Source organism: Alosa alosa, chromosome 18 (assembly GCF_017589495.1).
Source record: "Alosa alosa isolate M-15738 ecotype Scorff River chromosome 18, AALO_Geno_1.1, whole genome shotgun sequence".
In the NCBI taxonomy this organism is placed as follows: Eukaryota; Metazoa; Chordata; class Actinopteri; order Clupeiformes; family Clupeidae; genus Alosa; species Alosa alosa.
Genome location: NC_063206.1, coordinates 26,797,583 through 26,810,069, shown reverse-complemented (window position 1 = coordinate 26,810,069; position 12,487 = coordinate 26,797,583). Strand labels below are relative to the sequence as shown.

Sequence of the window (12,487 nt, the reverse complement as noted above, 5' to 3'; positions counted from 1 at the left end):
AGACATGAATGTTTTTTTATCTGGTTGATTTTGTAGTGGGGGAAATTGTTCCGTGTTCTATGCAGATGTTTGTCAGACATAATTGCCGTAGGTGCCAGTGGAGTTCCATGCAGTGCTGTCATGTACTAACAAGGTGTGACTTGTGATGCTGACTATTCACGCTGTAATTTGGGGAATATCCCTGGGATGGAAATTAATTTGACCTGCGTTTTAATTGCTTTTGGGTTGCCACATATTCCCATGCAGTTATCCACCTTTCACCGGCAACAACAGATAGCAGCTAAATAGAGAGGGGGCTTTGGAGACATTTATGAAAATAAAAAAATTTGGCAAAGATGACTTTCACATGAGCAATTTTATGTTCCGTCAGAGTCCAGTGCCCACTCCTGGACCTTCGTCCCCTGGGAGCCAGAGCCCTCCAGTCCTGTCCCCAGGAAACGAGACTACATTCACCACCAAGATCTGCGACGCAGACGCCCCTGAGGGTAAGACCGTTTTATTTTTTCCCCCTGTCAGGAGGAGGCCAACGTGTGCCAGAGCAGTGCGGCAGCTGCGCCGTGTCACCACGGCGACGTGTCAAGTCCACAAACAACACCGTGGTGTGAAACAGACTGACGGCAGATAGACAGGGGAAGACAGGAAAAGCGTTTATCATGCACGCTCAAGCGCATAATCTCTCCCTGTACGTTGCATTATTTAGCCAACAAATTAATATCAAGGACGTCCGTTTTCTCGCTCGGCGCTCGTGAGCAAGTCTGCCGTCGTCGACAGTGTCAACAACTAAGAGTGGCACGCAAAGCAAAGGCACTCAAGCAAACACAAACTCCACAAAGTGTGTCACCTCTCTCTTGTGGAGAGGCCTTATCGGTGTTATTTATTCATCCGCTTAATGTTTGCGCTCTGCCAGCCGCCGAGGTGACGCAGAGAATGCGGAACGTTGCACATGTGGAACATTGTAGGGAGCGAGGTTGCTGGAAGGGCAGCGAGTTCCGAGGGATGACGTGTGGCGGAAAGAGAGAGATGTGAGAAAATATGCATGTGCGTGCGTTCTTGTGTGCCTAGGACAGTATTCTGGAGAGCAAGAGGTTGGCTCTGGTCTCTTTGTTTTGACATGCTGCGATAGCAGATGCATTGTGGGTATTGTATGATAAGAGATGGTCACTTTCTTTGGATATCATAAAGACATTTTAAAGATGCCATCATCTGATCACAAACATGTCCTAGAGCAGTCTCCAACACGGTGCCCACGGGCTACCTGGTGGAACGGCTATGAGGCGCCCCCAGCGCACCTTCTAAAAAATAGCCAACAGGTCGCCTGCAGATCACGCTCTAAAAACACGCTCCATTGTGAAGTTTTCAATAGATATTTAAGTCTAGACCAGAACCATTTTAAGAATGTATGTAGCCATACATCTGTAACATTAAATTGATATTGGTGATGCCTTACAAATTGTAGCTGCGTTAAATGTTAGTCTTTGGCTCCAAATCCGTTTCCCATTCAATCTTTAAACAACAACGGAAGCGGAGCGATACACGCTGCTCGCACGCATAGATAGTAAAGGGGGAAAAAACTTGCTCGTCTGGTGTAGCCAATGGAAGCATATCTTTGCAAAAGTTCTGTGGCCATTCTATGTTCGTCAAATACGGTTTGTGCATGATTGTTCAAGGACTGAAAAACAATTGCTTTAGTTCACAGGCCTTTTCTCTTCCATAGGCTCCTGCCGTATAATAGAGCTGAACATGTTGTGGCATGCGTGACTGAGCAGGACTGTGCATTACCTTTTTTGTCAGGTCATGGAGAGATTTCAAGTGTGCAATAACTTTAAAAGGAGTCTTCATATGTTAGGGTGGTGTGGGTGACTACTATTGAAATGTTAAAACCGAATTGTCCACTGAAATCAGAACTTAAACAACCACTGAATTCATAATGGTGGGTGGTTATAAATTGGGTACAAATTGTAACCCAAATTATTAATTGCACAAAAAATATTTTTTTTTTTTGTTGCTGTTGTTAAAAATTAATATTAGATTCCCCATGCAAACTTTGAAATGAACAAACTGAACAAAAATGTTGGTAATGTTGCATATTGATATTAAAGTATTGAAGAATCAGATGAAAATTCAGTTGCTTAATATATAAAGACTTATAGGCCTACACAATATTGGTAATTTAAAAGTAATAATCACATAGGCCTATGATTTAGGAGGACTACCCTCGCAAAAAAGGGGTGAGGGTCTGTTTATTTCAAATGAGTAGCCCTCCATATGATTTCGGGTCTTCAGGTAGCCCTCATTCCCAGGAGACCCCTGTCCTAGAGTTCTAACAGTGTTCTGTTACTTCTAGGCCTGATAGACGACTCTTTACGAGGGCGTGGGGTGTTGTGGGGGTGATCTGAGCAGATTGGGGAGAGCTGAAGTCTTTAGCGCTAGACACAGAATCATTGCCACAAAATGGTAATTGGTGCACATGACAGAAGACAAACCAACACTGTTTACATAATGAGCTTAATTAAAGAGTCAGTGGAGTTTAATGCAATCTATTTGTCTGTCTGTGTCTGGTGGTAGTGTGGCTAGATTTTCATTTTTACAGCCTGTCTCTGAATCTAAGAAATCAAATATTGGCCACATTGGATTGTTGTTACAGTATTATTTTGTTTTATTACATTCATCAGTTGTTCTTCAAGCAATCTATCAATTTCCTCTAGCTATTTATTTATGTAAGCTATATAAAGGTGTTCACTCCTCAGCCAAATGGATAGCAAATAACACATAGTTTTAAAATAACATTTTATGGTTAAAGACATATTCACATAATACAGACTACACATTGCATTTGTTAGGGTCCATAATCATGAAAGAGAAATATAATACATATATTATGATACTTGGTGCTACAACAATACAATGTATTGTGTCAAAAACAATACTACTACAATAGTCTGATACTTGATATCTTATCCCACCTCTAAGACAAAGGTCATTGTTTAGACCACAGGAAGATTATGTTCTGGATAGGGTCATGCCATTCCTCAGTGTGAAAATGGGGCACTTTTTTGGCATTATAAGATGGGCCACTGGAAAGTGCTGAAAACTGGTACTATGTCAAGAAAAGAAACGGGACGTCTGGTCACCATGCTCATTCGCCATACAAGAAAAAGCTTTCTGCCAAGTGTCTTGGGAAATGTGTTCAGGTTCACTTTGACTTGTACACTCTTGTACCGACAGAAACCTGATAACACTGTTCATCCAGAATCACACAGAACCAGTCATAGGGTTGTCCGTGTTCGTTCTATTGGTCTCCATCATGACTCCATCTATACATGCGTTCATAAAATAATTCAATTGCATGGTGCTCCACACCCATAGTCCATTAGGTTTTTGTAGCACCCATGGCAGGAATCACATCAGGCCTGTGTTGCGTTGATGCTTTGAGTCTGTGTGTGTATTGTGCGACAGCGTGCAGTTATGCTTGTGTGTGTAAGTGTTGATAAAGGAGGCCACATTTGCATGGCTATAAAGTCTGTGCACTATAATCCCAGCCTCTCCTAGCGAGCAAGTAAATCTGAGGAACAGAATTATCTCACCCCGCCATCGGTCCATCTCCAGTAGACTCGCAGTTTAAACCAGCGAAGTTTCAAGGGCCGGCCCCGTCTGCTAGACAACACGCTCTCCCAATGTGCTGGCGTGTGATTGGCCCGCGCCCATATGCGGTCAGCAAGCTCATTGTGTCTCCGCCATTCCCTCCATCAGTGAAATGTCTCACAGCTCCGCGAGATTCAATAACACAATAGCGGACGAGATCAGCGGGGGCTCTCTGCAAACAAGATGAGTGCTTTTGCTCGCCCCAGCCAACTTAGTCCCCCCCCACTTTATTTTATCTCTTTTTTTTTTTTTTCGACTCGGCCACTAGCTGAAGATAGTGAGATAAGCGCCCACTGTTTGTGAGTTTGTCACTGGCGTGAAGGCTTTTTTCCACCCCTGCGCGTACTGGATCTGGGCATAGACAAGGGTCTTTGGAGCATAAGAACAGCATGGAATCGGGCTGCCCATATGCCAGATTTTGGCCTCGGATCATGTTGCTAATCACTAATTGGCTGTAAGAGTCCCCAATAGAGGAAGTGAAGGACTCTCTATTATGGTCACAATGGAAATGACCCACTGTATTCTCAATGGCACAGTTTGGAAATTAAAATCACATCTGATGTGTATGCCATGAAAAGGAGAATGGCATATCACTGCCTCATCTTACGCCAGAGAGATAGGTTTCAACCGGGGCGCTGCTAGATCATTTGGGCCCTATGACGGACAATAATTCTTTGCCCCCGATAATGTGTATATATATACAGTATTTCAGACAACTTGGCATGATTGGTTATTACCGGTATGCTTTACATTAAATGACATGCTAAAACAGACACAGACAGACAGAAACACAGACACATCACAACAAACTTTTTGTACAAGCATAGCCAGATAAATAATTTGTTTTATGTTTAAAATACAGTCATTGTCAAATGAGGACTAAATAGAGGCGGGATCGATTGCAGATTGACTTGCATCTGAAATGTCTTAATCAACCCAAATGGCTCTAGAAGGCTTTGTCTAAAAATAATAGAACATGGAGATGAAGAGAAAGCTGGTAGGCCCAGCCTGCTTGGAATTGCATTTTTGTATTTAGCAGGCCACAGCGCTTGTTCATCAGATTGAGTGCTCGTTGCATAGCACAGGTCATGTCACGTGTGGTCCTCTGACAGCTCAGCAAACACAAAAGATGGCACGGAATGTTTCTTTTTTGTCACGTGTGTCCACTTTAGTGGAGTCATTCCCTGTGATCATAAGAGTGAACCAAGTGAATGCTCTGGATTGCCTACAGTATGTGGAAATGTCAAAAGACGTTTCAATACATGGCTTAACGTGTATGTGTATGTGCATGTGCATGCGTATGTTAGCATGCTTGCATGTCTCCATAGGCGCATTGTGTGCAAGGGGTGGAACTTGGCTGATCAGAGTAAAAGCAGAGTCCTGAAATCCTTCTTGCATGGTTGTCCTGGGCACTGTTGATGGGCAAGGGCTTGATTTCTTTTTTTTCTAAAAGTGTTCACTTAGCTCCATGTCCTGGGGGACAAATTCAGGCATTTCACATTAGCCTCTGTTTTCAGTGCACTCCGAAAGCCTGTCTGCAGTATAGCATCAGCTACCTACAGTCACAGGTTTGAAGTGCCAATTCAGAAGAGGGAACTTTTCATGAAGTTTCCTCCATAGTCTCTACAGTCTGTCTTGACTGCTATTTCCATTTAAGGCACTCAAATAGACTTTAGACGTTTGAGTGGGATTTGGTCCAGTCTGAAAAAGATCTCCTCCTCTGGAGTCTCACTGCACTGGCATTGAGCTGCTGTGCCGCTAATTTCCACAGAGCAGATATGCTAATGGTCAGCCGCGGCTATCCTTCGTGGTTGGTGGGAGAGAGAAGCGAAACGCTTCCGTGGTCGACGCTGACTAGGGCTGCAGCTATCGATTCTTTTTGTAATCGATTAATCTAGCACTTTATCGAACGATTAATCGGATTTTTTTTTTTTTTGCATTTTTAAACAACCAAAACAAATAATGCATAATGAAAATTATATGGCTGTAAAATGATCAAGCAATTGGCACAGAGGTATTTATTCTAACTCCAACATTTGGCTCCAAAACTAAGCCAGTGCCAACAATATAATAATGTTCAAAATGCTCTCTGTAAAATTGCAGCCTCTTGTGCGTGCCTTAGCTGGGCGAACAAAGCTGTCCATACTATGTTGTGAAGTGCTGGGAGGGAGAAGAGGGAAAGCAATTTAATGTATTAATATGCACAACAAGTTTCATGCTGTAATCTAGACCTGACATCAAAGTAAACATCTGTTTTATGTAGATTTCTACACCTGCAGCATTTACCATTAGGCTACTAACAAATAATTTTACCATTAGGCTACTAAAAATTATTTCTGGGGTGAGCCTATTTGCTATGGTAACCTAGCAACCTGTGTGTGTTTTTGTGTGTGTGTGCGCGCATGCGTGCGGTGCGTGAGGAAGATGAAGGTGCATGCATGTATGTATAAGAAGGGGTTCTTTTTTAGGCATACTGTCTTGCAATTGAACATCAAAGCTAAACATTATATCACGACATCGCTACAAATACAGTATGTGATTAAAATCACCCAACATCAATGTAGGCTATAGCAGAGCCCGTCTACGGAGAGCCTTGCCACTCCGTATTAAGTCCCATTGTACCGAATTTTGGATGCAGTTCCACTGGGGGCGATCGCCATGAGTGCAGAATGAATGGGAGTCAATGGAGCTAGACGGCTAAATGTGTCTCTTTCACCTGATTGTCGTTGACAAATCTCAGATTTGATTGTAGTTTGTATATCTTCAACATGGGTTATAGGTCAAAAGTTGAATGAACGAGTACTTATGTCCTTTTGATTTCTTACAGGTTGGGTCGTTGTTGCACATAACACACTAGCATTGTGCTAATGAATGATGTCATTGACACATTTGAAAGGCTTTTTAGAACAATTAAGTGACTTTAAAAAATATAATACTCAACCAAGTGTATTTTCTTTGCCTCCCCTTTCGAATACAATACTCAAATCACTTGAAAAAAAATTATATCCCGAGAAAAGTGGATTTTGAGGGGTACAGCTCCATAGACCTCCATGCATTCTGCACTCGTGGACGAGCGCCCTCATGTGGAACCACAGAAGGAACTGCAACCAGTTCAGAAACCGGAAGTTTTCCGAGAGTTCTCCCCTTATTAGACATTCTCTGGCTATATGCTACGTAGATAGATGATAGATAGGCTAGATAGATTGATAGCCTACTTTATTGACGCTTGGTGAAACCGCATGGAGTGGATGTTTTCAGTCCAGATGCTTGTTCTTTTCCTTTTTGAGTATGTAATGATCCAAAAACTTTACTTAAAAAATGTAGACATTTTCTGCAATTTATGGCCATCTTGACTCCGCCAGCTAAATTCAGAATGCATCACGATTCACGCGCTGGTTGTGTGCTTCCTGAACAACGGTCCGTGTGGAACAATCAGATCCCTGCGCGTATAGTGCGTGTCATAGGAATTTAACGAGGCTTCAAGGCAGGGTTTTTGCCTCGAGTAATTTTTTTAATCGAGTTATTCGAGTAACTCGGTGAATCGTTTCAGCCCTAACGCTGACGACCCTGGACTTAGCAAGGTGATGACACACTCTATGACCGTGTCCTCCGCCGGGGCGGAAGACAATCCCTCATTAGCTGCCGAGGGGTCCACATTTGTCTACAGCACCTATCTCTCCTCACACACGTGTGTGTGTGTGTGTGTGAGAGAGAGAGAATATCTATCTCTATCTATATCTCTATCTCTATCTCTGTGTGTGTGCATGTGTGTGAGCGTGAGAAAGAGAGAGTATCTGTGTGTGTGTGTGTGTGTGTGTTAGAGAAAGAGTCTGTGTGGACCATCTCATTGAAATGCTCAGCAGGGGCTCCTCAGCAGTCTTGAAATCCACAGTTCATTAATTGTGTTTGTCCAAGGTGAGCACGGGCAGCCTGGTGTTCAGTGCAGCGGGCGGCCAAACGGCCGGCCATGCAAGGATGCCTCCAAAGCGGTCAGTGGGGGCTTACTTCTCCCTGCTGTACAGCCCACGTCCGAGAACACGGCCTCTCTCAGCTCGGCCAGGCCATGCTCTTCTAACCCTTAGAACCTGATTGACGCAAAGTGCGTCAAAATAACACCCTTTCTTCTCTGTAACATTGCTTTGGAACTGTTCATCGCAGCGAGATGAAACCTTTATTGCATGACAGAGCAGAAGTGGGGCTTTCCAACGAGACTACACACTTGTCTGTACGATCAAGTATGAAAATAAAAAAAATCATGAAATTAAATCAAATTGCATCATATTTACAGTCTTTACTTCTCTGCGTTCACCTGCACACCCATTACCCTCGTTTGAATTACTCGCGAACCCGTGATCGCATCAATATGGCAAGCATATCAGATGAAAGAGGGGGCACAAGGCTATCCATTGGTACCATGTTTATCGATTCTTCTGGCTTATAAAACCAGACGAAGTGACTGCAAAATAACAACGTCATGTACACAAACCAACGCTGCACACCCATTACTCTCGTTTGAATTACTCGCGGACCCGTGATGGCATAGATATGCCACGTATGTCAGGTGAAAGAGGAGTCTCAGAGCTATCATTTGCTATCCTTCTGGGTTATAAAACAGACGAAGTGACAGCAAAATGATAACTTCATATAGCTGGACTTACCCCACGTTTTTGTCTGTTCTTGTGTCAAAGCATGTTTATAATCCAATGCTAGCATGTGTTTCTCTATGGCAAAGCATGTTCATATTCCGGTTTTGGCATCCAATTCAAGGCTCACATTGCATCCCAATTTGTTCAACAAATAAACACCTTTTTTGCCTTTTGCTTTGTTCATGGCAATGCAGTAAAAAGTTGAGAATTATTATGACTGCATACACACAGGCACACAGTCTAACACGCAAACTCGGGTCAAGTCAGGTCAGATCAGTTCGTGTCACAGATATGGAGCGCAGAAAGGTCATTTTTCATCACTAAATAAAAAATGCCATTTATTTCCGTAAATCACACAGCACATATTTCTGTAAATTGCTCAGCCCCAGAGTATCCCTCCAATGTGGCAATAATATTGCCCGATTCAGGACAGTCTGCCCTACACACAAATGAAATGCATGTAGAGCTGTGAGCTTGCTGTGGTGAGATACATGTCGAAATATAAGAATTTTTATAATACACTTTTTATGTTTTAATTCTTTAAAAATCAAAATAAAATCAATGCTAGTATTAATACATGAAATGATGGCAGATCTGGATAGCCTAGACTCTCCTGAAAAAAACAAAAACAATATATAATATGTGTGTGTGGCACTTACAATGACCAGAATAAATCCTTATGAATAAAGGTAGTGAAAATGCCCTAAAAACAGCTTAGGGTTCTAAGGGCTAAAGTCTGCCAAAGTTGGATTAATAAATGAGAAAGCAGCGACGCCTCCTATGGGTTGATGTTCTTGTTGGTGCTTTTGTCAATACCTGTAAAGGTAAATGCCAAGAGAGGCATTTCTCACTGGCATTTCTTTTGTTGCGTGCACTCTGACTTTTATTTGTCTGTTTCGTTGTTGTTTTGTGACCTTTGGACCTTTTTTCTTCTCACTGTTAGAAAATATAATACTTTTCTCAGAGTTTCTTTTGTTAAATTAATCCTGCAGGAACTGCAGCTGCGGACTTTATAATGAGATTACTATTACGCAGTGTTGCCAACTATTTCAAATGGAAGGTAGATAAAGCCAGCTCCAAAAGTCGCTAAATGTCGCTAGATGACGTCACACACTAATTTGCATATCAATTACGTCACCAGGTCGTGACCACCCCCCCAAATTAAAAAAAAAAAAATGGTGATGGCCCTTTAATTCCCCTTTACACTTGTTTGCTTTTCTCCTAGGCCTACTGAAATAGGAAACTTTAAGAGCCTAATTTAAATATATTTAATTTAACATACTTGTATATTAGGGTAATTGATACACTTTACACTTCTGTACATCTTGTCATGGTATACACCAGAATGAGCATTAAGTGGCTGAAAATCAGTCATTTCCAACCTATTCCCAACTGCTGCATTTGCTTTGCACAGCTTGAAGTCTGATTTATAACTTCACCATAGGCTACACACAATTTAACCTTACAAGTTACAACAATGGCTATATTTTGGATTTGTTTAGTTAATTTCACTCAGACAGACCGACATCATTTTTTTCCCCTCAGCCGACAGTCTGTCCTGCATTGGGGGGTCTGAAATCTCACTAAATATGGCGACAAAGTCGCTAAGTTGGCAACACTGCTATTACGCAATAACAATTATACATTCTTTTTTTATATACTTGTTATGAATCCTGTCTTCTTAGTTATGACCGCCGCATTGTGGCCGGCGGTCATATAGGTTTTCAGATTTTTTTTTTTTTTTTTTTTTTTTTTTAGCATGCCCAAATTTCCGTCAATGATTCCCCTGGACACTGAAAGACCGGGTACACGAAACTTGGTGGACATGTAACCCACATGGATAGCATGGAACCATCGTTTTTCGTTTTGATCTGTAGCCCCTCCGCTGAATTGGACCCCCGAAAGGAGGGTAGGCAGACACAGTTTTCTGTGAATATCTAAAACCGTAGGGTTTAGGAGGACCATTTTTTTTTGTATGTTGATCTCAAGGGGCCATGTCAACCCATTCCATAACCACTCATTTCATGTATAAAGCTTCCACCTAGTTAAACACAAAAAAGTAAAAATGAGGTGGTGTAATTGAAGGTATCTGTGACCTAACATAGTCAAAACTGCACAAAATTGGAAGTGTAGGATCATTATGACACCCTATGTATGCACGCCAAGTTTTGTGGAATTCCGTTCATGGGGGCCACACAATAAATTAATTTATGTTACTATGCACCAACTGGCCTGTAGGTGGCGGGAGACAGTTTTCTGTGAATATCTCGAGAACCGTGGGGCCTAGAGGTCCACCTTTTTTTTGTATGTTGGTCTTAAGGGGCATGTCAACCCATCCCATTACCACTTATTTCATGTATAAATACCCTAGTTAAAATTAAAAGCAAAAAAATGAGGTGTTTTCATCTCAATATCTCTGGCTGACAAGGTCAAACTGCACGAAATTAAAAAAGAGTAGGATCATTATGACACCCTCTGAATGCATGCCAAGTTTTGTGTACTTTCGTTCATGGGGGGCCTTACAATAAAATAACTTATGTGTACATTTAGTGGCGTACACCAACAAGGATTCCCCGGACACTGAAAGACCGGGTACACAAAACTTGGTGAGCATGTACCCCCACATGGATAGCATGGAACCGCCATTTTTAGTTTTCATCTGCAGCCCCCGCTGGACTGGACCCCGAAAGGAGGGTAGGGCAGACACAGTTCTCTGTGAATCTTTTATGGTATGTTGGTCTCAAGGGCCCACATCAACCTGGCTCATAATCACTCATTTGTGATTTGCCCCCCCCGGTAAAAAAAATGAAAATCAGTAGGATTAAAAGAAAGCCAAAATAAATATTCATCATCATCATCATGGCTGCATTTTCAGTATTGGCGAGAAGTAGTCGTTTGTCCACTAGATGGCGTCGTTGCAGTGAGACATAATTTTGTTGGAAGTTAAAAGTGGGTTGGAAAAACAATGGACGCTTCATACAAGGACTGTAATTTACCGCAGCGAACATCTAATAAGGATAGGGCGATGTTCACATGAAGTGTAATTCCCATTTCTTCTTGAAGCCGAAATAAATCTAAGGATGTTTCGGACATGCTTGGTTTTACTGCAGGTAATGCGTTAATCTTGTAATATCAATAAGGACCTAGGTAATGTTACCGTTAAAGCGTTGGTTGAATTGATGGAGGCATTTGATTGATTGCATTTGTAGAAAACTATAAATGCGGTTATACCAAGCAAATGTATAGCAGCACTGTTTGTATCTTCGACTGTCATTTATTGCACGTGCTACAAAATCATTCTGTGCAATGGAAGATTTACCAACGTTACACCGGGTCTGATACAGTTTTGCCTATACATGCGTGAGACTGAGACGCCTGTTTATTTTGTTTTAAGTGCGTGCAGGGTGTGAGAGGGGAATCGATGTGCTTTGATTACAGCTTGGTAGTTGTAGTCTGTGAAATTAAAAGCACGTGTGTGAAGAAGTATCCAAACAATGACACCTTCATTTCATTATGGCTGCTTTAGCAAAACACCTTAAGCTACTGTGTAGTGGGTCCCATTTAGAAGTGGCTACTTCATTCGGCTTTCCTTGACTCATGGAGCTGCGTGAATGTTATTACAACTTTTCGCCCGCGATATGACAGTTTAAGTCCGGCTTGATACTGTAAGGCGAAGCCATTGGTTTCAAAAGGAGATTTTATTTGTGTAAGCCAGCATAGCCTATTGACAATTTATGTTGTCAATAGGCCTACCTTATAATCTTACCTGTAGCTTAGGGAAGCTAACAACTTTCTATTAGGATCTAGTTTGTTAGTTACCGTTTTGTCATAACTCCCTGATGCATTTTTGCATTTAGAATAGCCAGAGCGTGTATATCTCAATCGGAAAATTAAACAATATCGGTGCCTATGGACTAGGCTGGGTGAACCCAGCCTGATCTGCCCGCCATTTATTTTTGATTTCTTAAAAGATTGAGCTTGGTCTGATGAAAGCCAGACTAGCCATGGACCTCAGTTAAACAATGCAAGGGAACATGAATCAGCCTATATTTGCACTAACAATAACGGACAAAAGCTTTTCAACTTTGGCCCGTTAAAATGTGTATGAACAGTCTAGCGGCGCATTTCATCAAGGCCCATTTGGACATGTCAGTTATTTGCACCACTGGTTAGATGTAAAACAGCATTTCGTTTCAGAC

At 41.9% G+C, this 12,487-nt stretch overlaps 1 protein-coding gene across 1 annotated transcript in view; it reads left to right on the top strand.

Annotated features, from left to right (window-relative positions):
• The window catches only part of lmbrd1 (LMBR1 domain containing 1), a 91,132-nt gene that overhangs the window by 57,848 nt on the left and 20,797 nt on the right, over positions 1–12,487 (top strand). The window contains 1 exon segment of the mRNA XM_048269702.1: positions 371–485. Coding sequence (XP_048125659.1) covers positions 371–485 — 115 coding nt within the window.